Source organism: Stegostoma tigrinum, chromosome 2 (genome assembly GCF_030684315.1).
Source record: "Stegostoma tigrinum isolate sSteTig4 chromosome 2, sSteTig4.hap1, whole genome shotgun sequence".
Taxonomy (NCBI): Eukaryota; Metazoa; Chordata; class Chondrichthyes; order Orectolobiformes; family Stegostomatidae; genus Stegostoma; species Stegostoma tigrinum.
In genome coordinates this window covers 58404764-58429705 of record NC_081355.1, presented here as the reverse complement: position 1 = coordinate 58429705, position 24942 = coordinate 58404764, and the positions used below count along the sequence as shown (strand labels likewise).

Genomic DNA, 24942 nt, shown 5'->3' with positions numbered 1-24942 from the left:
AAGTAATATTATTAATGATAGTTGTTGGCCACCCAGCAGAATTGATCGAGTATTGTAAAGCATAATTCCGTAACCTTAGCCTGGATTTTCAGCTCCAGTGAGTTCCCTCAAAGCCTTGTTTCCCATTCAGGTCACGGAATTCACAGCATTACCCCATAATAATGTTTTCTCTTCAGTGTCTTCTTGTAAGGCTGATAAAGGCAAGTAATATAAATGTTTGGTGTACTGTAGATAAATATTTAAATACTTTTCCTTTTACATCACAATGGAAAAAGGATCAACATTTATGAGTGTTCATCCTTGATTTTGTTCCCACACTTGGAGTTATATGTAGCTGTGGCTGTTGGCCTCTGGGAGGCTCCCTTATACCATGTTTTTCAATCTAGTTCAAGTCCAGTCCCTGTTATAGGGATGGACTTGGGGGTGGGGAATCAAGTTTACATAAGCCTTCCTTCGCACAGGTCTGGCAAACAGATTGAAATGTGGGCGGCCATTCTTTGTGGGCTCTCCAGTCTGGATTCATTATATTAATAGATTACAGCAAGCTTACTTAGCAGCAAGAGTTCACAATTTACAGGGTAAGAAAATATGCTTTTCTGTCCAGGGTCTTACTTGTTGAATGAAGGAGAGCGTTTAATTCACTTTCTTTTCAAGAGAATAACAATTAAAAGGTTTTTGGCAGTTTTAGCATCTTACCTGAACATGGTGGCGTATCTAACTAAAATGGAACTTTTAACATTACTTTTAAAATGTTAGTTGGTGTCACCATGCTGCTTACAGAATTAAGTAATTACGCACAGAAAATTCTGTGTTTTGAAATTCAGATTTTTTAAAAAATAGCTTTTTTAACTTGACTTTCTTTTAACTGAATGGCATCACTTTTGTCATACCATTCTCCCAGAATGCACCATACTTTGGCCCTCTTTTGCTATTAAGTAAGACCACTGATTAATGACATTTATTTATTTTCATGTTTATATTGCTACCTCAGTTGTGACCATCCTTTATGAACAACTTTTTTTTCCTACTTAGTGAAAACCCTATTATTTTGCAATAACTGTGCTTATGAAATGATCAAACACAAAGGAAGGAAACTCCTGCTGCGGGTTGCCTTAGAGGCTTTTGCAATCTTATGCAGTCAGATGCTAAACCATTTCCATCCTAGCGGGGTTTCAACTTCATTTCTACTAGACCAGCAAATTATGCCACTTTAGTTTAGAAGGGACTCTACTTTCCATGATCAAAAGTTTAACTTAATTTGTGTTTTGCTTTGTCATACCATGCCACTTTTCTATGATTTGGGATTTCAAGGAAACGTTAGCTTTCTTTTATGATAACATTGCAAAACTACTCAAAATGTTAACAGTTTGGCTTGTTCACCATTATGCAATCAGTACTTCGATCCCGTTTATGACTCAGAACTCAATTGTTTCATTTTCAAACTTTTTGATTACTCATTTAAAATGAGAAAATTTGAAATTTTTGTAAGAAGTTGCTGTGTAGATTTTATTACAAGAAATTATGTAATTAGATTTTAGTAAAGTAAATGATGGTCATGCAAACAAAATACTTGCAACACTGAGTTTAATTATTTTTTAGAGTATTTTGGTGAAGGGCCTTATTTTGGAAGTTTTGCTTCACATCAGCTCTTCACCCAGTCACATACCTCTGTATCAGAGATGGTAGGACCTGCAGATGCTGGAGAATCTGAGATAACAAGGTGTGGAGCTGGATGAACACAGCAGGCCAAGCAGCATCAGAGGAGCTGAAAGGCTGATGTTTCGGTTCGAGCCCCTTCTTCAGAAATGGGGGAGGGTAAGGGGGTTCTGAAATAAATAGGGAGAGAGGGGGAGGTGGATAGAAGATGGATAGAGGAGAAGATAGGTGCGGAGGAGACAGACAGGCCAAAGAGGCAGGGATAGAGCCAGTAAAGGTGTGTGTAGGTGGGAAGGTAGGGAGGAGATAGGTCATGCCAGGGAGGATGGACAGGTCAAGGGGGCGGGATGACGTTGGTAGGAGATAGGAGTGGGGCGTGAGGTAGGAGGAGGGGATGGGTGGGAGGAAAGACAGGTTAGGGAGGCGGGGACGAGCTAGGCTGGTTTTAGGATGCAGTAGAGGGAGGGGAGAATTTGAAGCTTGTGAAGTCCACATTGATACCATTGGGCTGCAGGGTTCCCAAGCGGAATATGAGTTGCTGTTCCTGCAACCGTTGGCTGGCATCATTGTGGCAGTGCAGGAGGCCCAGGATGGACATGTCATCTGAGGAATGGGAGGGGGAGTTGAAATGGTTCACGACTGGGAGGTGCAGTTGTTTATTGCGAACCGAGCGTAGGTGTTCTGCAAAGTTGTTCCCGAACCTCTGCTTGGTTTCTCTGATGTAGAGGAGGCTACAAAGGGAACTGCGGATGCAGCATACTACATTAACAGATGTGCAAGTGAACATGGTCGACCCATTGTCTCAGCCTGCTTCTGCCCCACCGAACTTATCTCCACCTATCTCGACTCCATTTTCTCCACCTTGTTCCAGAAACTCGCTACCTACATCCGCGCCATCCACCTCCTCCAGAACTTCCAATTCCCCGGTCCCCACCACCTTGTCTTTACCATGGACGTCCAGTGCATGCATTCCCCATACAGATGGCCTAAAGGCCCTCCGCTTCTTCCTATCCCACAGGCCCGACCCGTTTCCCCTCCACTGACATTGTCATCTGTTTAGCTGAACTCGTCCTCACCCTCAACAACTTCTCTTTCAACTCGTTCCCACTTCCTACAGACAAAGGAGGTGGCCATGGGTACCCGCATGAGCCCAAGCTATGCCTGCCTCTTTGTAGGTTACGTGGAGCAATCCCTTTTCCGCACCTACACTGGCCCTAAACCCCACCTCTTACTCCATTACATTGATGACTGTATCGGCGCCGCCTCGTGCTCCCCAGAGGAGCTCGAACAGTTTGCCCACTTCACCAACACCTTCCACCCCAACCTTCAGTTCACCTGGGCCATCACTGATACCTCTCTTTCCTTCCTGGACCTCTCTGTCTCCATCTCTGGCAACCACCTAGAAACCGATATCCATTTCAAGCCCACCGACTCCCATAACTACTGAGAATACACCTCCTCCCACCCACCTTCCTGCAAAAATTCCATCCCCTATTCCCAGTTGCTTCACCTCCACTGCATCTGCCGCCAGGGTGAGGCATTCCACTCCCGTACACCTCAGATGTCCTCATTTTTCAAGGAACCTACCCCCCCCCCCACCCCCCAAGTGGTAGAGAACGTCCTTGACCGCATCTCTCGCAACTCATCCCTCACACCCACTCCCTGCAATAACCAGCAAAACAGAATCTCCCTCATCCTCACGTACTACCCCACCAATCTTCAGATCCAACGCATCATCCTCCAACACTTCCGCCATCTGCAATCCAACCCCACCACCAAAGACATTTTTCCCTCCCCAACTTCACCTGCTTTCCAGAGGGACCACTTTCTCCGTGTCTCCCTTGTCGGCTCCACCTTCCTCTCCAGCCCCACCACATCCGGCACTTTTCCCTGCAACTACAGGTAGTGCTATACCTGACCCCACACCTCCCCCCTCACCTCCATCCCAGACCACTAGAAGACTTTCCAATCAAGCAGATGTTCACTTGCACATCTGCTAATGTGATATATTGCATCCGCTGCTCCCATTGGAGCCTCCTCTACCTCAGAGAAACCAGAATACCTACGCTCAGTTCGCACTAAACAATTGCACATCCCAGTCGCGAACCATTTCGACTCCTGCAGTGCTACAATGATGCGACCCGAAGGTTGCAGGAACAGCAACTCAAGTTCTGCTTGGGAACCCTGCAGCCCAATGGTATCAATGTGGACTTCACAAGCTTCAAAATCTCCCCTCCCTCTACTGCATCCCAAAACCAGCCTAGTTCGTCCCCGCCTCCCTAACCTGTCCTTTTTCCCACCTATCCCCTCTTCCCACCTCAAGCCCCACCCCGATCTCCTACCTACTAACCTCATCATGCTCCCTTGGCATGTCCGTCCTCCCTGGACTGACCTATCTCCTCCCTACCTCCCCACTTATACTCACTCACTTTCACTGGCTCTATCCCCGCCTCTTTGGCCTGTCTGTCTCCTCTCCACCTATCGTCTCCTCTATCCATCTTCTGTCTGCGTCCCCCTCTCTCCCCATTTATTTCAGAACCCCCTTCCCCTTCCCCTTCCCCTCCCCCATTTCTGAAGAAAGGTCTTGGCCTGAAACATCAGCCTTCCTGCTCCTCAGATGCTTCTTGGCCTGCTGTGTTTGTCCAGCCCTACACCTTGTTATCTCAGATTCCTCTGTAGATTGTTTTGTAGGATATTGCGGAAGCTGGCATTTGTAGATATTATTAATTAATCTGTTTAGATGTGTTGAATGTCTCACCTTTGGAGCTGGTTGCACTTGAAAGCAGGCCTTCTGGCTCAGGGCTGAGATCACCATTTCTGTGCCACAGGAATGCTTTCTGGAGCCAGTGGGACTTGAACCTTGACCTCCTGGGCCAGGGGTGGAGAGACTACCATGGTACCACAATAAGCCTCGGCTTATTGTAATTGAATGAGTGTGATTTTGATGTAATTTCTGGTTTTTTTTTCCTGAACCTCGCTACTTTTCATTCCCTGAGAGGAGAGTACAAATTTGAGGAAATCATGCTGAAACCATGTAGTGTCCTGGCCAGGCCACACCTAGACTTCTAAGTGTAGCTCTGGTCCCTAAACCACAAAGAGCCACTTAATTAACCATTAGTGTTGAAGGACGCAGATATGAGTTTGGAAAACTTTGAAATTTCAGCCATAACCAGTAACTCAGAATTCAACACTTTCTCACTTGAACTATGGCTGATATTTGTTTCATTGTGTCCTCATTAGATCTCAGTTGCTTGTTAAGATCTAGCAAATGAACTTAGTGTTTCATTCTCACTTTCAGATTGCCTTGCAGCCTCATCTCTGTATACCTTGGCATTGTGCACTTTCATTCAGCAGAAGTGTAAGGTACTCCATTATGGCAGTTGCCAATAAATATCAATGATTAAATTGTAGGTATGAATTAAGTGTAGACTGTAAGAAGAGAGTCTACTTTTATCCCCACTCAGAAGTCTATATTCTCTGCTGCTCCATCTGGAAACTTGGTTTGGCAAGAACAAAGCTGAGATGTAGCAATTCATATGATTAGGACTTGAATTTATATACTGGTGACAGCTTACTTTCACTATACAGTTTTCAGGGATCAGGAAATCATCTATGGAATTTTGCTGGATACGGATTTGCAAACTTTTAGAACTTAAAATTATTTAAGAGAGTAAAGTCACATATTCTAGTGGTTTCATTGGGCTGGGTTACTATTCTACTCTTTAATAAATCCACCCTTTAAATTTCTTTTATTTTCTGTAGCTAGTTAACAGTTTTAACTGTTTTATGTGTTTTAACATGCTCAAGAATAATGTTGCAGGCCAAATTACTGCATAGGTGATAGAACAATCTAGTGCTGTTACTTACTGAAATTGACAAACAAAACTAGCCAGTCATAGTCTGCAATTACAATATGACACCAATGCTTTGTCAATCAGCAAGACTAAACCACTGGCTTTCCCTTATCGTGGAAGATGTAAAAGGCATGATGAAATGTCATTCTCAAAATGCCATTAAAAATTCTGAATACTGCAAACTAAACTTTTTACACTGATTTACACAGTGACAGTAAGCATTTGGTCCTCAGTGTAGAATCCTAATATTTGGAAAGGTTGACCGGGCAACTAATAGGATGTTACTGACTAATAAGCTGCCAGACAGCAAGAGATGGTTATGTTTCTGTATGTTTGCCAGGGTAAATTGTAAGGTTATTTTATGGTCACTAACATGAGTTCCATTTTCCCAAGTTCTAATATTGGATATGAACTTGGGCATTTCCAGCATGGAATGGCAGTCTTCCTGGTTAGGACTGCATATTTACACTGCAATAGCTATGTGTTCCCTAGCCAAGAACAGTTCACCCTTTTAGTAAATAAATTTAGTTCAGTTCCATCTCAGTTATCTGGCACAGGGCTGAGAAATTGCTGCTTCCTATTCAAAGAGCAGAGCTTTTTGTGTAAGCTGTTTATTGAGACACTTGTTTTGATGCTTGACTTATGATCCTGAGTCAGTCCATGAAATGTGGCTGAACAAACAATTTGAATCTAGGACTGAAAAACTAGATGTATAATAAGCTTGAGGAAAATAGAAAGGTTGTTTTCAGGAAAAGGAAAAAATGAACACAATTTGAATGAACTGGCATTTAGTCTAGAACAAATAATTATAGGAAGAACTTTCTGTTTTACAGTATCTCTCTCATGTACACAAGATGTCCTATAGTACTCCACAGCAAACTAATTACTTTTGGAGAGGTAGTAGGAACTGCCGATATTGGAGAATCTGAGATAATACGGTGTAAAGCTGGATGAACGCAGCAGGCCGAGCAGGAAAGTTTGACGTTTCGGGTCGAGACCCTTCTTCAGAAATTTCTGAAGAAAGGTCTCGACCCGATACGTCAAACTTTCCTGTTCCTGTGATGCTGCTTGGCCTGCTGTGTTCATCCAGCTTTACACCGTGTTAGCTCTATAATTACTTTTCGATATTGTTTTGTAGACAAATGTAGCAGCTAGTATCTTTCTTTTCTACAAAAATACCATGTTTTTTTAATGTCCTATAAGCAGGCTGTTAGACACTTTATATGTAGACTTATCCAAAAGGTGATCCCTCTGCCAATATATTCCCAACTGTAGTGTACTGAATTGGTAGTCCAATTGTATACCGAGTTCTGTAGTAGGATTTGAACTAGATCCTTCTGACTCGAGAGGTGTGAATGCAAAGTTAACCAAGCTGTGAGTAAATATAGCATGTACAGTTGCGGTTTACTCAGTGGCTTAATCCCTCAGTATATTCTGATAGAGTTGTGTACTATCTCGCTTGCTGATCATTTACTTCTGAAAGCAATTAAATTCTCTAAATTAGTAAAGGATTTGCACTTGGACACCTCTTCCTTAATATATGCCTTTCTGTGCCCTGAAAACATTCTGTACGCCAAAGGTAATCTACTAAATTGTTATGTTTATGATAGAAAGTCCCACATTACCTGTGATTTTTTTTTGTTATTGTAGATTTATGACTGATGCTGCTCGTCGGGAACAAGAATCTCTGAAGAAAAAGATTCAGCCTAAACTATCTTTATCAATATCAAGTACCATTCCTCGAGGAAGTATTTCTACACCACAACGTCACAACAGCGGCAGCCTTACTCCACCGGTCACCCCACCTGTTACTCCATCATCGTCATTCCGAAGCATTACTCCCACAGGTACAAAAGAAAAATAATTTTTAAATAAAGGCTTTAAGTAAGCTTTTATGTAAGTATGCAAATGGAGTTTTTTTTCAGTCTTGCGTTAATCATTTAATAATTGACTAGCTATTTCTGAACTCAGGAGTAGGATAATCAGATCAAGTCCCACTTGTGAGGCCTACTTCGTGATCCCCTGCTAGATGTGCACATATGCAAATGACGGCCTCTCACAGTTGGAGAGCCTTGTAATTTTCAATTAATTATTTGTGGACAGTATCAGAGAATTCCCAGTATCCATGGAATCATAACTGAATTCAGTGGCTCAATGTTAGTGGCATCAGATGCAGGGGGAGAAATTTTTTTTAATTTAGGGTAGCTACATTTCATTTAAAGAGTCAGCAATTGAGTCAATAAGATAAGGAACTGTGGTGAAAAGGAGTTAAAATGAAAAATTGCCTAAAGCAGGTAGATAACAAAAGTAAAAATTAAAAGGTAAATTGTCTGAGTAAAGTTAAATTTTAAAAGGCTAAACAAAATATGAAAAAACTCTAAAGAAAATATGAGTTTTAGTAAAAGGGACAGCAGGAGAAATGCTAAAGGGAAACAGCAAAATGAGGTGTGACTGACATGAAATCTGAAATGTGTCTGCTGTAGAATTTTTACAAATAAGGGAGCCAAATATAAAGAGGTGAAAAGTTGCAGAACGAGTTGACTGATAATGAATCTTAGGAAATAAGTTAGGAATTAAGAAGCAGTATACGAGAAAACATCAGACAGAAAGTTAGGGACCTGGAAATTCTATTGCACAAGGTTGTTGTCAAGTGGAAAACGCAGTGACTGCTGTGTTTTGATTTCCTCAGGACAATTAGTGGACTTGCCTCTGGGGAGCATGAGAGGATGCAAATGAAATAGTATGAGGTTGATCCTGTGAGAGACAGAACATTTTGATATAAATTGCTCTGGGTAGATACAGTATCTATAATGATATAGGATTTAGCCTAATGCTAAAGGGATGCTGAAATCTAACATTTTTTTAAAAAAATCCATCCATGGGATGTTGGCATCAATAGCTGGGCTGGCATTTATTACCCATTCTCAGTTGTCCTTGAGAAGGTGATGGTGTAGATCTTTAATTGTTTTTGTGCTCCAAATTGAAAAGTTTATTTCACGATTCACACTTGATTAAGGATATTTGCCCCGAAAAGGTGCCTGATAAAGGCATTTAATGGAACGTTCAACATAATTAAAAGCTAGAAAACTGCTGTTGATCAATTTAATGCACAATTACTGCTTGACCCAGTATTTGAAGAAAGCCTGAAGTGGCATTGATTAGTATTATTAATGATTGAAGAAATTGAAGTCATAACACTTCAGATGCCCAGCAACTACACAACAACAGAATTAGCATGTGCGTAGTATGTTTAACACTATAAAATATCCCAAGGCTTGTCTTGGAAACATAATGCAAAATAAGGCAACAACTATATTTGGCACTATAAGAGTGCAAAGCCAAAAGTTTGGTCAAACAGGTTGATTTTTAAGAATATTTTATAAGAGGAAAGCAAGATGGAGAGTCAGAAAGATTAGGGAGCAAATGCAACAGTGGTAATCATGACATGGTTTCATGATCAAAAGCTCATGTTGGAGCCAGATGTGAAATCAAAATTGTAAACCATCTGGGATAATAGTAACTGCAGATGCTGGAGAATCCAAGATACCAAGGTGTGGAGCTTGATGAACACAGCAGGCCAAGCAGCATCTTAGGAGCAGGAAAGTTGATGTTTCGGGCCTGGACCCTGCATCGGAAATGGGGGAGGGGAAGAGGATTCTGAAATAAATAGGGACAGAGGGGGAGGCGAATTGAAGATGGATAAGTGGACAGGGGACAGACAAATTAGAGGCGGGGATGGAGCCAGTAAAGGTGAATGTAGGTGGGGAGGTAGGGAGGAGATAGGTCAGTCCAGGGAGGACAGACAGGCCAAGGAGGCGGGATGAGGTTAGTAGGTAGGAAATGGGGGTGCAGCTTGAGGTGGGAGGAGGGGATAGGTGAGAGGGAGAACAGGTTAGGGAGGCGGAGATGAACTGGTTTTGGGATGCGGTTGGGGGAGGGGAGATTTTGAAGCTTATGAAATCCACATTGATACCATTGGGCTGCAGGGTTCCCAAGCGGAATATGAGTTGCTGTTCCTGCAACCTTTGGGTGGCATCATTGTGGCAGTGCAGGAGGCCCAGGATGGACATGTCATCTGAGGAATGGGAGGGGGAGTTGAAATGGTTTGCGACTGAGAGGTGCGGTTGTTTATTGCGAACCGAGCATAGGTGTTCTGAAAAGCAGTCCCCAAGCCTCTGCTTGGATTCCCCAATGTAGAGGAGGCCACGATGGGAACAGCGGATGCAGTATACCACATTGGCAGAGGTTCAAGTGAACCTCTGCTTGATGTGGAAAGTCTTCTTGGGCCTGGGATGGGGTGAGGGAGGAGGTATGGAGGCAGGTGTCGCACTTCCTGCAGTTGCAGAGAAAAGTGTCCGGTGTGGTGGGGCTGGAGGAGAGTGTGGAGCGGAGAAGGGCAACGCTGAGAGAGTGGTCCCTCCGGAAAGCAGACAAGGATGGGGAGGGAAAAATGTCTTTGGTGGTGGGGTTGGATTGCAGATGGCGGAAGTGTCGGATGATGATACGTTGGATCTGGAGTTGGTGAGTTGGTACGTGAGGATGAGGGGGATTTTTTTGGTTGTTATTGCGGGGACGGGGTGTGAGGGATGAGTTGCGGTAAATACGGGAGACAGGGTTAAGGACGTTCTCGACCACTGTCGGGGGGAAGTTGCGGTCCTTGAAAAACAAGGACATCTGAGATGTGTGCGAGTGGAATGCCTCATCCTGGGAGCAGGTGCGGCAGAGACGAAGGAATTGGGAATAGGGCATAGCATTTTTACAGGAGGGTGGGTGGGAGGAGGTGTATTCTAGGTAGCTGTGGGAGACGGTGGGCTTGAAATGGATATCGGTTTCAGGTGGTTGCACGAGTTGGAGACAGAGAGGTCCAGGAACGTGAGGGAGGTGCTCAAGATGGCCCAGGTGAACTTAAGGTTGGGGTGAAAGGTGTTGGTGAAGTGGATGAACTGTTCGAACTCCTCATGGGAGCATGAGGCAACGCCGATACAGCCATTAATGTAACGGAGGAAGAGGTGGTGTTTAGGGCCAGTGTGGGTGCGGAAGAGGGACTGTTTCACATAACCTACAAAGAGGCAAGCATAGCTTGGGCCCATGCGGGTGCCCATGGCCATACCCTTTGTCTGTGGAGGCTTGGGGACAGCTTTGCAGAACATCTATGCTCGGTTCGCAATAAACAACTGCACCTCCCAGTCGCGAACCATTTCAACTCCCCCTCCCATTCCTCAGACGACATGTCCATCTTGGGCCTCCTGCAGTGCCATAACGATGCCACCCGAAGGTTGCAGGAACAGCAACTCCTATTCCACTTGGGAACCCTGCAGCCCAATGGCATCAGTGTGGATTTCACAAGCTTCAAAATTTCTCCTCCCTCAACTGCATCCCAAAACCAGCCCAACTCATCCCCGCCACCCTAACCTGTTCTCCTTCTCACCCTCCTCCCACCTCAAGCCGCACCCCCATTTTCTACCTACTAGCCTCATCCCACCCCCTTGACCTGTCTGTCCTCCCTGGACTGACCTATCTCCTCCCTACCTCCCCACCTACACTCACCTTTACGTGCTCCATGCACGCCTCTTTAATTTGTCTGTCTCCTCTGCACCTATCTTCTCCTCTATCCATTTTCGATCCGCCTCTCCCTCTCTCCCTACTTATTTCAGAACCCTCTTCCCCTCCCCCATTTCTGAAGAAGGGTCTAGGCCCGAAACGTCAGCTTTCCTGCTCCTGAGAGGCTGCTTGGCCTGCTGTGTTCATCCAGCTCCACACCTTGTTATCTTGTAAACAGTCCGGTTCAGCTTTAAAAGGAGGAGTGATGTTGGTGTCCCAGGAACAGAGTTTGTGGCATGGACTAAAACCATTGGCATTAGTCTTCCCGATATTTAGTTGGAGGAAAGTTTTGCACACCTAACACTGAACATTGGACATGCTAATCGACAGTTTAGAGATAGTGGAGGGGCTGAGAACGAGGATGGTGAAAAGGTACCTGGATTTCACTGTATATGCAAAAACTAAAGGTTTTCAGATGAAGGTAAGAGGTGGCCAGGGTGGGGGTGGTAAAGTGTCTTGTGCAGTCGTCCATGACCAGGAATTAAAACCATTGGAGCCATTCTTAGATAATACTGGATAAATAAGTAGCACAGTCCCACCCAAGCCAGTTGAGGATAAATCAACCATGTTGAAAGGCTGCAAATAGTTTGACATAGTAATGACAGAGGGGTATCTGACTATTGTCACAATTCCACAGAATATTATGCATAACATTGCTAAGAGGCATTCCTGTACCGTGGCAGAAGGGAAACCTTGATTGGAATTCTGAGAAAGTTGGCTTCCACTTTGGAAACTTTAAAGAATTTTAGAGGGTTAAAGGGATTTAGAATGGGGTAGCTTTCGAAAGCAAAGGATTCGAACAGAATGCTAGAAGAGACTGAGGAAGGAACTTGGATAGGACTAAGTTTTGTTCAGGGAGTCGCAGATTTTTGAATGGTAACCAGTTGTTTGGAAATAGGTTAGTGACCAAAAGCGTGACAAAACAACTCAGATCATTGCACACAGAATTCCTACATTGTGGAAAGAGGCTGTTCAGCCCTTTGGGTCCATTTGGACTCTCTGAACAGCTTCCTACCCAGGTTAGAGACAAAAAAACTGCAGATGCTGGAATTCAACGTAGACAGACAGTAGTCTGGAAGAACACAGCAGGCCAGGCAGCATCTGGAGGAAAGGAGCAGTCAGGTATTACCCTATTCTAGGCATTATCCTTCTTCAGGACTGGAGAAGGGTAATATCCAAAGTGTTGACTGCTCCTTTCCTTCAGATGCTGCCTGGGATGCCGTGTTCTTCCAGCGTCCTGTTTGTCTACCTAGCATCCTACGCAGGCCCAGCTCCCTACTCTATCCCCTTAACTCCACATTTATCACAGCTAATACACCTGGTCTGCATGCCCTAGACACTATGGGCAATTTAGCATGGCCAATCCACCTAACTTACACATCCTCAGATTGTGGGAGGAAACCGGAGCATCTGCCGGAAACCCATGCAGACACGGCGAGAACCTGCAAATTCTGCACAGTCAGTCACCCAGTGCTAAAATAAAGCCAGGTCCTTAGTGCTGTGAGGCAGCAGTGCTAACTACTGAACCACCGTACTGCCTGTTTGTCTGAACGAATACATTGTGCACTAACCATCAGAAGTAAACTTGAGTGCCATCTTTGTATTAGTAATCCAGTTAAAATTATTCAGCATGGATTGAAAGGAGAAAGTCCTGTATGACTAACCTCCTTGTCTCTTTGACTCCTTGAAGCCCTTTGTGTACGCTGGTGTGTCTTGACTTCCAAAATGATATCTAATAAAATGCCACATGAAAGCCTATTTATTAACCTTAAACTGGTAGGGATTTAAAGTTAGTTGTGACTGGATAAGAAACTGGCTGATGTGTAGAAAATTTATTCCTTGCTGGAATTGTTCAAGCTCGGATTGAAATATAGCATTGTGCTGGGATATTACTGTTTCTAATTTATGTAAATCTCCTTGAAAGAGAAACTCAATACAAAGTAGTAAAATTTGTACATGATTTACAAACTAGGAGGGCCAGTAGAATCGGAGGAAGCAGCTCAAATATCACAGAATAACTTGCACAAAATACCCAAGGAAGTGGGATGTGGAGATGGAATTTCAAACAAAGTATGAAATGCTCTATATAGGAGTTAAAATAGACTGAATGCTGTTGAACTGACTGAAGATGAAGCTGAAGTCTTGACACTAAGTGCACTGCACAAGCACTGTAAGTATACTGCACAAAGCATTAATCAACAAAATTAAAAAGTGTTGCATTCTAAAGCCTAAATAATAGAAAGCAAGTGAAGAACAAAATTGTGACTTCCTCTTATAAGACTGCACCTTGAACACACTGTAGAAGTTCGTGATACTAAGAATCAGGACTACTGGTGACAGGACAGAGAAGCCTGATTTCTAATGTCGGAGGTCTGAGTTATGAAGAAAGACTGGTTTAACTTGACAAGCCAACATATGAGTGAAATATTGGAGTATCAAGGCTAAGGAAAATGTTATCTTAGATTAACTGCAGTTAGAAAGACAAAGATACAGATTGGAAATAGTTGTTTGATTCATTCAGGGAATGAGGTCGTCGCTGGCTAGGCATCATTTATTGCCTGTCCCTAATGCTAAGAGGGCAGTTAAGAGTCGTCCACATTGCTGTGGGTCTGGAGCCACGTCTAGGCCAGCCCTGGTAAGGATGGCAGTTTCCTTCCATAAAGAACATTAGTGAACCAAATGAGTTTTTGTGACAATCAACAATGGATTCATGGTCACCATCGGACACTTAATTCCAGATTTATTTTTATTGAATTCAAATTTCATCATCTGCCATGGCAGGATTTGAACATAGGGGCTCAGAATATTACTAGAACATTAATAGTCAAGCAATAATAGGCTATTGCCTTCCCTATGAAGGTTAAAAGGAAAGCAAGGGTTGATATCAAAAAAATGAGTGATCCAGTAAAAACAGATGTCCAAACTAAAGCAAAAACCTGAAATCATTTTCAGACAATTGAATATCATGATAGATGGGCAGTAAAATGAATACATTGCATTGATTTTTGTCGTTTGTGATAATCTTTTGATTAACTAGTTTCAAAACTTTGTGTTCTGTCCAGTTTGAAATGCACTTTTTATTTGGTGCCTACAAGGCACACATCAAATATTCAAGCACAGGTCTAACTGAAAGTAGAACCAGTAGTATTTTCTTTGCCACTTTCTGTCCAGGATTAGTTAATCGCTTCTGCACTTCAGAGTACAGTAAGTATGGGTTTTTAATATACGGGGTCCAGTTCTATATGTTTGTTGATTGAAGTATGGGTGGAGAACCATGCCTGTAGGAATTCCTCTGTGTGCCTATGTTTGGCTTAGACGATTATGGTTACTTTGTCACAGTTAAAATGATGGCCTTCGTTGTCTGAATGTACAGATATTAGGGAGAGTTCATCGTGCCGTTTAGCTGCTAGGTGATGTTAGTATATTCTGATGGCTAGTTTCTTTCCTGTCTGTCTGTGATGTTTGTGGCAGTCGTCGCATAGTATTTTGTGAACCACATTTGTTCTGCGTGTTGTGGGAATGGGGCCTTTAATCCTTGAGTGTTTGTCGTAGAGTGGCTGCACGCCTGTAGGCCAACATGACTCCTGGTGGTCTTAGAAGTCTTGTTGTCAGTTCTGATGTACGGAAGCGTGGTCAGTGTGTTAACTAACCAAAGTTACCCAAGCCAAATATAGAAACTTACGGGAATTCCTAGAGGCATGGTTCTCCACCCGAAATTCAATCAACAAACACATAGAATTGGATCCCATACATAAATCCAAACAGATGAAAACTGAAAATGACAGCACTTGCCATAACAGACCGGACAGTATAAATTCCCAGTGGAGTAGAATAACATCACTTCATTGGTGGCTCCACTGATGATGTCGCCAAGCATGGTGACAAAATCTCTGAGCAAAAACAAGCCAGCTCGGCTGGCAGGAAAAATGGTGTTGATGTGATTCCGAGCAGCAGCAAGCAACCTTATCCCACCATGCCATAAAGAAACATTTACTTTAATAATAGTAATATGAACAGGGTTAAATGAACGTTGAAGTTGAGGGGACACTTGATCCAAAAGACAGTTAATCATTTCACAATTACAATGGCTTTTTGATATTTCAATAATGCTGTACTAACTGTTGCATTAGAGCTACTGTTATCCTCTCCTGTTTTTCTTCTACGTGACTGACAATGCTGTGGTATACACAGCTATTACACTGTTACAAGTCTGACATTTATTCATAACACAAAACAAGTTTAATTCATAAACCTTGGCAGTACTTCACCCCATTAGCCATTTTACTCTCAGATTAAAACAGGAATTTTTTTTTAGAAGCCTGCTGCAAGTTATTTGCCAAATTCTTTGAACCAAGGTTTTTCAGACAGTTCAGCATCATGTCAGGAACCTAAAATATATTTTATAAGACCCTTGTTGAGCATAATAAAAATGAAATAACTCCACAAGGCCAGTATCCCATCAATCAGCAAATTCATATTCCATGAGGTCTCCCTGGCTGACCTTTGTTCTAATCACTACAAAAAATATCCTCAATTGAGAGCTGTAGTTTTTCTTACTAAGAATAACAAGACCATGAGACAAAAAAACAGAAGTAGACCATTCAACCCTTTGAGTTGTACTCTTCCATTCAATACAATCATGTTTAATCTGATAATCCTCAACTCTACTTTCTTACCCTTTCCCTGTAGGCACTGATTCCTGTTACTGGTTAAAAATCTGTCTATCCCAACCTTGAATGTACATAATAACCCTGCTTCAGCAGCCTTCTGTGGTAAAGAATTCCACCAGATTCTCAACCCTCTGGGAGAAGAAATTCTTTCTCACCTATGTCTTAAATATGCGACCCCCTTATTTTGAAATTATGTCCTCTGGTCTTTGACTCTCCCACAAGTGGAAACAACCTTTACACATCTACCTAGTCAAGACCTTGTTATACGTTTTATATGTTTCATTAAGGTTCCATCTCATTCTTTTAATATTCCAATGAGTATACTCCCAAAGTATTTAACTTCTCCTCATAAGACAGCACCATCATACCTGGTTTCAGCCAAGTGAACCTTCTCTGGACTGTCTATAATGCAATATCTTTATTTATGTCTTCCTTTAGTTAAGGGACAAAAATTGTTTACAGTATTCCAGCTGTGGCCTTACTAGTGTTTAACATGATTTTAGTAAAGCCTCACTACTTTTATATTCCATTCTCTTGGAAATAAGGGCTAACGTTCCATTTGCCTTCCCCATTACTCCTTGAACATGGATGCTAGCTTTTTGTGATTCATGGTCAAATTCTCCTAAATTCCTTTGTTCTGTGCTTCTACAGTCTTTCTTCATTTAAATAATATTTACCTCTTCTATTCTGCTTAAAATACAGTCTCACTCTTCCCCACATTAGACTATCTGCCAAGGTTTTGCCCTCTAATTTAGTACTTCCCACTACAGGCTTTTTATGTCATCCTCAACACCTGCCTTCCCAAATATTTTTTGTGTCATCCACATATTTAGCTGTAGTACAAAATGTGTCTCATAGTTCATTGTTACTTGACAAAGATTATTGCTCAACCAGTGAAGTTTATACTATGTGAAGCAAAAGTGAGTTCCCACCCTGCTTAATAAAATTATGGTAACTAATTCATATTTGAACATCAGAAAAAAGGAAAGATACATTCTTTCTTTGTATTTTGAAATTGCATCAAGAAATAATAATTAATAATAACAAGGAACCTGAGAGGATTCATTACATTTCTGGGAGTATTTATCGTCATCAATATCCTTCCATCTATGTAATAGACATGCAACAAATCTATTAGGGATTAATAGTTTTATAAGGTGCCTCTTTGCTACAGACCATCAACTGGTGGGAAATATGTGAAGTAACCAAATTATAAGGAAGTTATAGAGAAGCACAGAATAATAGAATAATTTTAGTTGGGTCATTGATTGTCCTGTTATTGTGATATTTATAATATGAATAGCAGAATAGGGGAAATAATTTTTATAGTGTGTTTAAAATTTTCCACCCAAGTTATGTTTCTCGTCCAATGAGGCAGAAGGCATTGCTGGATCAGGTTCTGTGGTTGAGTTGGGTCAAGTTCATTGTGTCAGTGGCTGAATATTTTGGAATATGGTGGTCATGGAATCCTGTGGTTTAGGTTAGCTAGCTACAGAGAAGGATAAGGAAGGATTCAGAATAAAATTAAATGTTTCTCTGGAGAACCATCATCAATGTGTAGGGCAAATTGAGCTGAGATAAATTGGAATCAAAGATTGATCATGCAAACTGAGCTGTTTTATAAAATGTGATCGCTTGCGAACAGCCAAAATATATTACCATGAACAGGAAAGGCAAAGCAAACAAATCCAGAGTAAAAAAATTGTAAGATAAAACAGAAAAGAGTGTGTTTGACAGATGTCAGGTAGATAACGCAGTTGAGAACCAAGATCCAATGCAGGATGTTCTGAAGGTAAGTAGAAAAACAAACAAAAGAAACAAAGAGAATGACTAAGAGAAGACTGACAGCTAACATAAGACAGAATTCAAAGATCTTCCATAGGCAGATAAATAGTAAAATGGCTGCAAAGAAACCAATCAAGGACCTAAAAGTGGATTTATGCATGTAGTCAAACAGTGTGGTAAGATAATAACTGAGTACCTTACATCTGTCTTTCCTGAGGAACATGTGTTGTCCAAGCTATTTAATGCCTCCCATCTTCTACCCTAACTCTTTTGCTTTTTTGTTTTATTTCTCACCCTTTCCCATTCCACCACCCTACTATCTAATATATTTCTGATTTTTTTTTTCCAGTTTTTATTGCCAAGTTATTGAGGTTCATAAGGAAGAGGTGTTAACAATTCTGGAAAGTGTGAAAATATATAAGTCCCCTGGTCCGGATGGGATTTTTACTAGGATTCTCTGGGAAGCTAGGGAGATGATTGCAGAGCCTTTGACTTTGATCTTTGTCGTCATTGTCTACAGGAATAGTGCCAGAAGACTGGAGGATAGCAAATGTTGTCCCTTTGTTCAAGAAGGGGAGTAGAGACAACCCTGCTCATTATAAACCTGTGAGCCTTACTTTGGTTGTGGGTAAAGTGTTGGACAGGATTATAAGAGATAGAATTTATAATCATCTAGAAAGGAATAATTTGATTAGAGTAAGTCAACATGGTTTTATGAAGTGTAGGTCACCGTGTGCAGGTTACACAGGGACATAGATAAGATGCAGAGCTAGGCTGAGAGGTGGCAAATGGAGTTTAATGCAGAAAAGTGTGAGGTAGTTCACTTTGGAAGGAGTAACAGGAATACACAGTACTGGGTTAATGGTAAGATTCTTGGCAGTGCGGATGAGCAGAGAGATCTCGGTGTCCATATACATAGATCCCTGAAAGTTGCCACCAAGGTTGATAGGTTTGTTAAGAAGGCATACGGTATGTTAGGTTTAATTGGTAGAGAGATTGAGTTTCGGAACCAAGAGGTCATGTTGCAGCCCTACAAAACTCTGGTGCAGCTGCACTTGGAGTATTGCATATAGTTCTGGTCGCCCCATTATAGGAAGGATGTGGAAGCATTGGAAAGGGTGCAGAGGAGATTTATCAGAATGTTGCCTGGTATGGAGGGAAGGTCTTATGAGGAAAGGCTGAGGCACTTGAGGCCATTTTCGTTATAGAGAAGAAGGTTAAGAGGCGACTTAATAGAGACATACAAGATGATCAGAGGATTAGATAGGGTGGACACTGAGAGCCTTTTTCCTTGGATGGTGATGGCTAGCATGAGGGGACATAGCTTTAAATTGAGGGGTGATAGATATAGGACAGATGTCAGAGGTAGGTTCTTTATTTGGAGAGTAGTAAGGGTGTGGAATGCCCTGCCTGCAACAGTAGTAGACTCGCCAGCTTTAAGGGCATTTAAATGGTCATTGAATAAACATGTGGATGATAATGGAATAGTATAGGTTAGATGGGCTTCAGTTTGGTTTCACAGGTCGGCGCAATATCAAGGGTCGAAGGGCCCGTACTGCGCTGTAATGTTTTATGTTCTATGTTCTAAGTCATGAGCTGAGACTTTAACTCTGTTTCTGTATGCATAGATGCTGTCTGACGTGCTGAGCATTTTGACCATTTTCTGTTCGAATTCCATTCTGTGTCATATCCATTATCCAACTAGGTTTCTGAGATTTTTGCCAACAGGCAGCTTTGTTTAATGTCTGCTTGTTGAATCAACCCAGATGATGGTAGATGTACATTGCTGTAACGCTAGAGCCTTTTCTTCTGCCTGAATTGGAGAGAGGCTCAAAGAAAAACTACCTCTTTTCCTGCCTTTTACCATAATGTGTATGTTCCTAGGTAGTATGTAATGGAGAGAAAGAGTTGATGGAGTGTCTCCAACATTGTATTTAATTTTATTATTTTTACGTACGTAGCTGAATAAATACCAGCAGGAGCACTAGCAGCACTGATGTGAATGTTCCCGATCCTCAATCATATGCTGCCGCATTCTCAGCTACAGGATGAACAAAAACTATATGAACATCTTCTGTGAATTAAAGTTTACAGGATTGTTATTATTTAATGGCTGCAAACATTTTATGTAAGCTGTACTGTCAAGTTATAAAAATATAACATACAGTTAAATTTATAAACCCAGTCACCATAACTAACTAGACTGGAACAGCTATACTTCTCCTATGTGCATCGTATTATCCCAACTTCAGATTCTCAAAGTATAATATCTGGAAAAATTGCAAGATTGTCCACCTCGGACAGCCAAAACATGTTAAACAAAAGAAAAAAAAAACTAATGGGGAGGCAAAGGCCTAGTCATTTTATCACTAGACTATTAATCCAGAAAGTCAACTAACGTTCTGGAGATGAATTTGAATCGGCAGATGGTGAAATTTGAATTAAATGCAAAATATCCGGAATTAAAAAACTATTGTCAATTGTCAGAAAAAAAAATCTGGCTCACTGATGTCCTTCAGGGAAGGAAATCTGCTATCCTTTCCGGGTCTGGCAAACATAGACTCCAGACCCACAGCAATGTGGTTCACTCCGAATCACCCTTTAGTTGATCAGGGATAGGCAATGAATGCTGGCCTAGCCAGCAATGACTAAATCCTGTGAATGAATTTAAAAAAGACAAGAGAGCTGGGAGTATGACTTTGGGCCGTTGGTTTTATGTTACTCCTGATTATTATTGTTGTTGATAATGGTTCAGTATTAGTAAGATTATACTATTACACAAGTCAAAATTACACCCTTGTACCATAGTCGGATAGAAACAGATGTCCACAGTGCCTGTTTTCATAAAAAGCATTAAAACATACGTAGTTAATTACAGATCCATTGATCTGACTTCAGTCCCATGCAAATTAATAGAATTGGTTGTTGGAAGTAAATCTGAAGTCCATTTACAAAATAATCCTGTAAGTAGCCATCATTATAGATTCAGAAAGTCTAAATATTTGTCTAATCTCCAATTTTAGCATGTTTCACTATGCATCACAATGGTGTAGAGCATGTTAAAATGGGTCGGTTAGCTCAGTTAACGGGACAGCTGGTTTTGCAATGCAGTGTGACAACAACAGCACGGGTTCAATTCCCATTCTGACTGAGGTTACTATGAAAGCCTGTCCTTTTCAACCTCTCCCCATGACTGAGGTGTGGTCACCCTCAGATTAAACCACCACCTGTTGGTCTCTCTAATGAGCGAGCAGCCCTGAGGTCTGGTAGGACTGTCATGGCTTTACCTTTTGTTGCATAGGAACAAATTTGAGTCTCAAGTGGTTAAATTACTGGATAGTAGGCCAGAGAATGGAGATTATCTTTAAACACTTGAAAGTTTTTGAGAAGATTTGTAGCTAGGGATGTGGATGAAGTTGTAGATCTGCATCCAAACCCACCGGCCTGGCGAGCATGTCTACAACTTTATTTAAATAGTTGTTGAAATCAGCTTGCTCTAGTCACAAAAGATAAATTGAGCATTTTAGTGATTACCCACACCTGTTATGGGTGTAATAACTTGAATTGTTTGAGCAGGGGACATTTATTAGGGAGGCCTGATAAAATACCACTTCTTAAAGTTTTAACACAAAGGAGCAAACATCTTTGTTCAGAGTAAGTTGTGACCATTAGAGGAGTTAAGAAAAAGTGCCTTGATCTGAACTGGGGGCTTAAATATTTGCCAAAGCTAGAAACTAACCAAACTAAAATTTTAAGAACTGAACTACTCCATTATATTTTTGGTTGAAACAGCCTTGCATAGTGCCATAAAGCACTATTTTAATATTTTGTTTCACAGTAGATCAAGTAGGGCAGAATTGATATATATCTATCTCCCTCTTTGTTTTTATTTTTGGTGTGACAGATAAAACAGTGAGCCTCCTTCTTGAATTGCAGTGGTCCATCTGTACAGTTACACCTGAAGTATTATTCGGAACAGACTTTTAGATTTTTGACCCAAAGGAAAAGAAGAGGGCTGTTCGGCCCCTGCCGTTCTATGTCATTGTTGATCATCTACCTCAATGCCATGTTCCCATCCTATCCCCATATCTCTCGGTATTATTAAACATGGGGAGACACAATTAATAGTTCCCACTTGTCAGCCCAACCTGAATGACATCGACGCCTTACTTGATTGAAGGCTAGACAGCTTCACTATCTGAGGATTAGTGAATGATACTGAACACTACAATTGTCGATGAACATCCCTCCTTCTGACTTTAGAGGGGAGGTTATTGGTGAAGCAGCTGAAGATAGTTGCCCCAAGAACATTGGCCTAAGGAATTCTACAGTGATATTCTGAGATGAGGCTTTGACAAACTCAAAGCTGTTTTAGTTGAAAGTTTTGTTCCTGATTCTCCGTGATTTCATTTTTACAAGGTCACCTTAATACTCAAGTGTTGCCGTATAAGCCAAGGGAAGTAGTCACTGTTATCTTGGCTCTGGAGTTCAACGTTTCTGTTAATGTTTGGACTAAGGCTGCATTAAGATTTATAACCAAGTGGCCTCATGGAGTCCAAACTGATGAGCATTATTTAATGGGTTATTTTAGTGCCACTTAATTACACTGTCTAGAGCATCTTCTATCAGTTTTTGGTGATTGACAATCACTTGGTGGTGACTGAGAATTAACTGGTGAGATGGTAATTGGTCAGATTGTGTTTGGTAAATTGCCTGAGCTGTTCTGTTATCTGCCAGTTGTGGCACAACTAATGGACGAGGTAGAGAATATGATGAAGCAAAATAATGGTTTATAATTCATAAAGTTATAGAGTCAGGCCACTTGGTCCAAACTGGCCCATGTTGACCAAAATGTCCATACACACTAAGCCAATCTCCTTGCACCTGGCCTGTATCCATCAAAACCTTGTATATGCACGTAATTGTCCAAATGTTATTAAAGTACCCACCTCAACCACTTACCGCTGGCAGCTCATTCCATATGTGTACCACCCTCTGTGTAAAAAAAAAAGTCACCCCTCAGGTTCCCATGTATTCTTTCCCCTCTTACGTTAAACTGATGCCCTGTGGTCCTCCATTCCCCAACCCTGGGAAAAAAACTGAATGCATTCTCCCTATCTATGCCTCTCATGGTCTCATACACTTCTATAAGATGCTCCCCACAGTCTCCTATACTCTAAAGAAAAAAGTCCTAGCTTCTCCAATCTCTCCCTATAACATATCCCTTGAGTCCTGGCAATATATTTGTAAATTTCTTCTGCACTCTTTCCAGTTTAATAACATCCTTCCTATAGAAAGGTGGCCAAAACTGATCATAATACTCCAAGTGTGGCCTCACCAATCTCCTACACAACTGCAACATAACTTGCCAGTTTCTATACTCAGTACCCAGACTGATGAAGGCCAGTATGCCAAAAGCTTTCTTCACTGCCCTGTCTACCTGTGACTCGACTTTCAGAGAACTGTGTGCCTGAACTCCAAGGTCCCTCTGTTCCACTACACTTCTTAAGGCCCTATCCTTCACCATAAAACTCCTACTCTGATTTGACTTTCCAAAATGTAAGTATATCACACATACCTGTATTAAACTTTATTTGCCATTTTTCAGCCCATTTCCCTGCTAATCAAGATCCTGCTGCAATTTTTGTTAACCTTCCTCACTGCCCATGATACTGCTGATTTTAGTGTAATCTACAAACTTATTAATCATGCTTTGTACATTCTCACCCAAATCATTGATGTAGATGACAAACAGCAATGAGCCCAGCACTATCCCTGAGCCACACTACTAGTCACAGGCCTCCAGTCAGACAAGCATCCTTCCGTTATTACTCTCTGCTTCCCCATCATCAAGCCAATTGTGTACCCAGTTTGCCAGCTCTCCCAAGATTCCATGCAGTCTGACTTTCCAGAGCAGCCTACTATTGCAGAACCTTATCAAAGGCCTTCCTGAAATCCATATCGACTACGTGTACTGCCCTGCCCTCATCAACCTTCCTGCTCACTTCATTAAAGAACTCTAAGCAAATTTGTGAGGCATGTTCTTCTATGCACAAAGCCGTGCTGACTACTCCCAATCAAACCCTGTCTTTCCAAATGCATTTATAGTTTATCCTTCAAGATCTTCTCAATAACTTACCTACTACAGATGTTAGGCTAACTGGTCTATAATTCCCAGGTTTCTCTTTGCAGCCCGTCTTGAATAAAGGCACAACATTCACCACCCTCCAGTCTTCCGGGATTTCACCTATGGCTAACGATGATGCAAATATATCTGCCAGGGTCTCCGCAATTTCTTCTGTAGCCTTTTACAGATTTCTTGGATATATCTGGTCAGAACCAGGAAATTTATCCACCTTAATACATCCTAATGTGCCCAACACCATCTATGCTGTGATATGGGCTGTCCCCAAGATATCACCACTAACTTCCCCAAGTTCTCAAGTCTTCATGTCTTTCTCCATGGTAAACAAAGGAGAAATATTTATTGAGGACCTCGCCCATCTCCCGCGATTTCACACATGCATTGGTCCTTGAGGTGTCCTATTCTGTCTCTAGTTATTCTTTTTCCTTTAATATACTCAAAGAATCTCTTTGGATTCACACTAATCTTCTCAGCCAAAGCTATTTCATGTCCCCTTTCACCCTCCTGATTTTCTTCTTCAGTAAACCCCTGTATGCCCCCAGTCATCCCAGCTGCCTGTACCTGAGCCATGCCTCTTTTCTTTTCTGGTCAAAGCCTCAATATTGCTTGTAATCCAGAGTTCCCTACTCCTTCCAACCTTGCCTTTCACCTTCGCAGGGACATAAAGACCTTGAACTCTAGCTATCGCACTTTTAAAGTTCTCCCACTTGCCAGACATCCCTTTGCCCGCAAACAAACTGTTCCAATCAGCTCCTGCGAGCTCCTGTCTAATTCCATCAAAATTTGTCTTGCCCCAATTTAGAACTTGAACCTGTGGACCAGTTTTGTCTCTCCCTGTAACTGTTTTAAAATTAATAGAACTATGGGTACTGGTTCTAAGGTGCTCCCCTGCTGTCACCTCAGTTACCTGTCCTGCCCTATTTCCCAAGACTAGATCGAGTTTTGCCCCTTCCTAAGTAGGATTCTCTATGTACTGCATGAGGAAACTTTCCTGAACACGTTGAACAAATTCCACCCTATCTAAGCCCTTAACACTATGGCAGTCCCAGTCTCTGTTAGGAAAATTAAAATCCCCTACTGTGAGAACCTTTTTACTCGTGCAGGTCTCCTTAGTCTCCCTGCATATTTGTTCTTCTGATTCCCGTTGACTATTTGGAGGCCTATAGTGCAACTCCAATAATGCCACCATCCCCTTCTTATTTCTTAGCTCCGTCCTCAAAGCCTCACTGAA

At 41.8% G+C, this 24942-nt stretch overlaps 1 protein-coding gene across 2 annotated transcripts in view; it reads left to right on the top strand.

The window, feature by feature from the left end:
- jazf1b (JAZF zinc finger 1b) overlaps nt 1-24942 on the top strand; it is a 230130-nt gene that overhangs the window by 163091 nt on the left and 42097 nt on the right. For both annotated transcript variants that reach the window (XM_059654241.1, XM_048555012.2), the window contains one exon: nt 7161-7357. In XM_059654241.1, coding sequence (XP_059510224.1) covers nt 7161-7357 — 197 coding nt within the window. The remainder of the gene's footprint in view (nt 1-7160; nt 7358-24942) is intronic.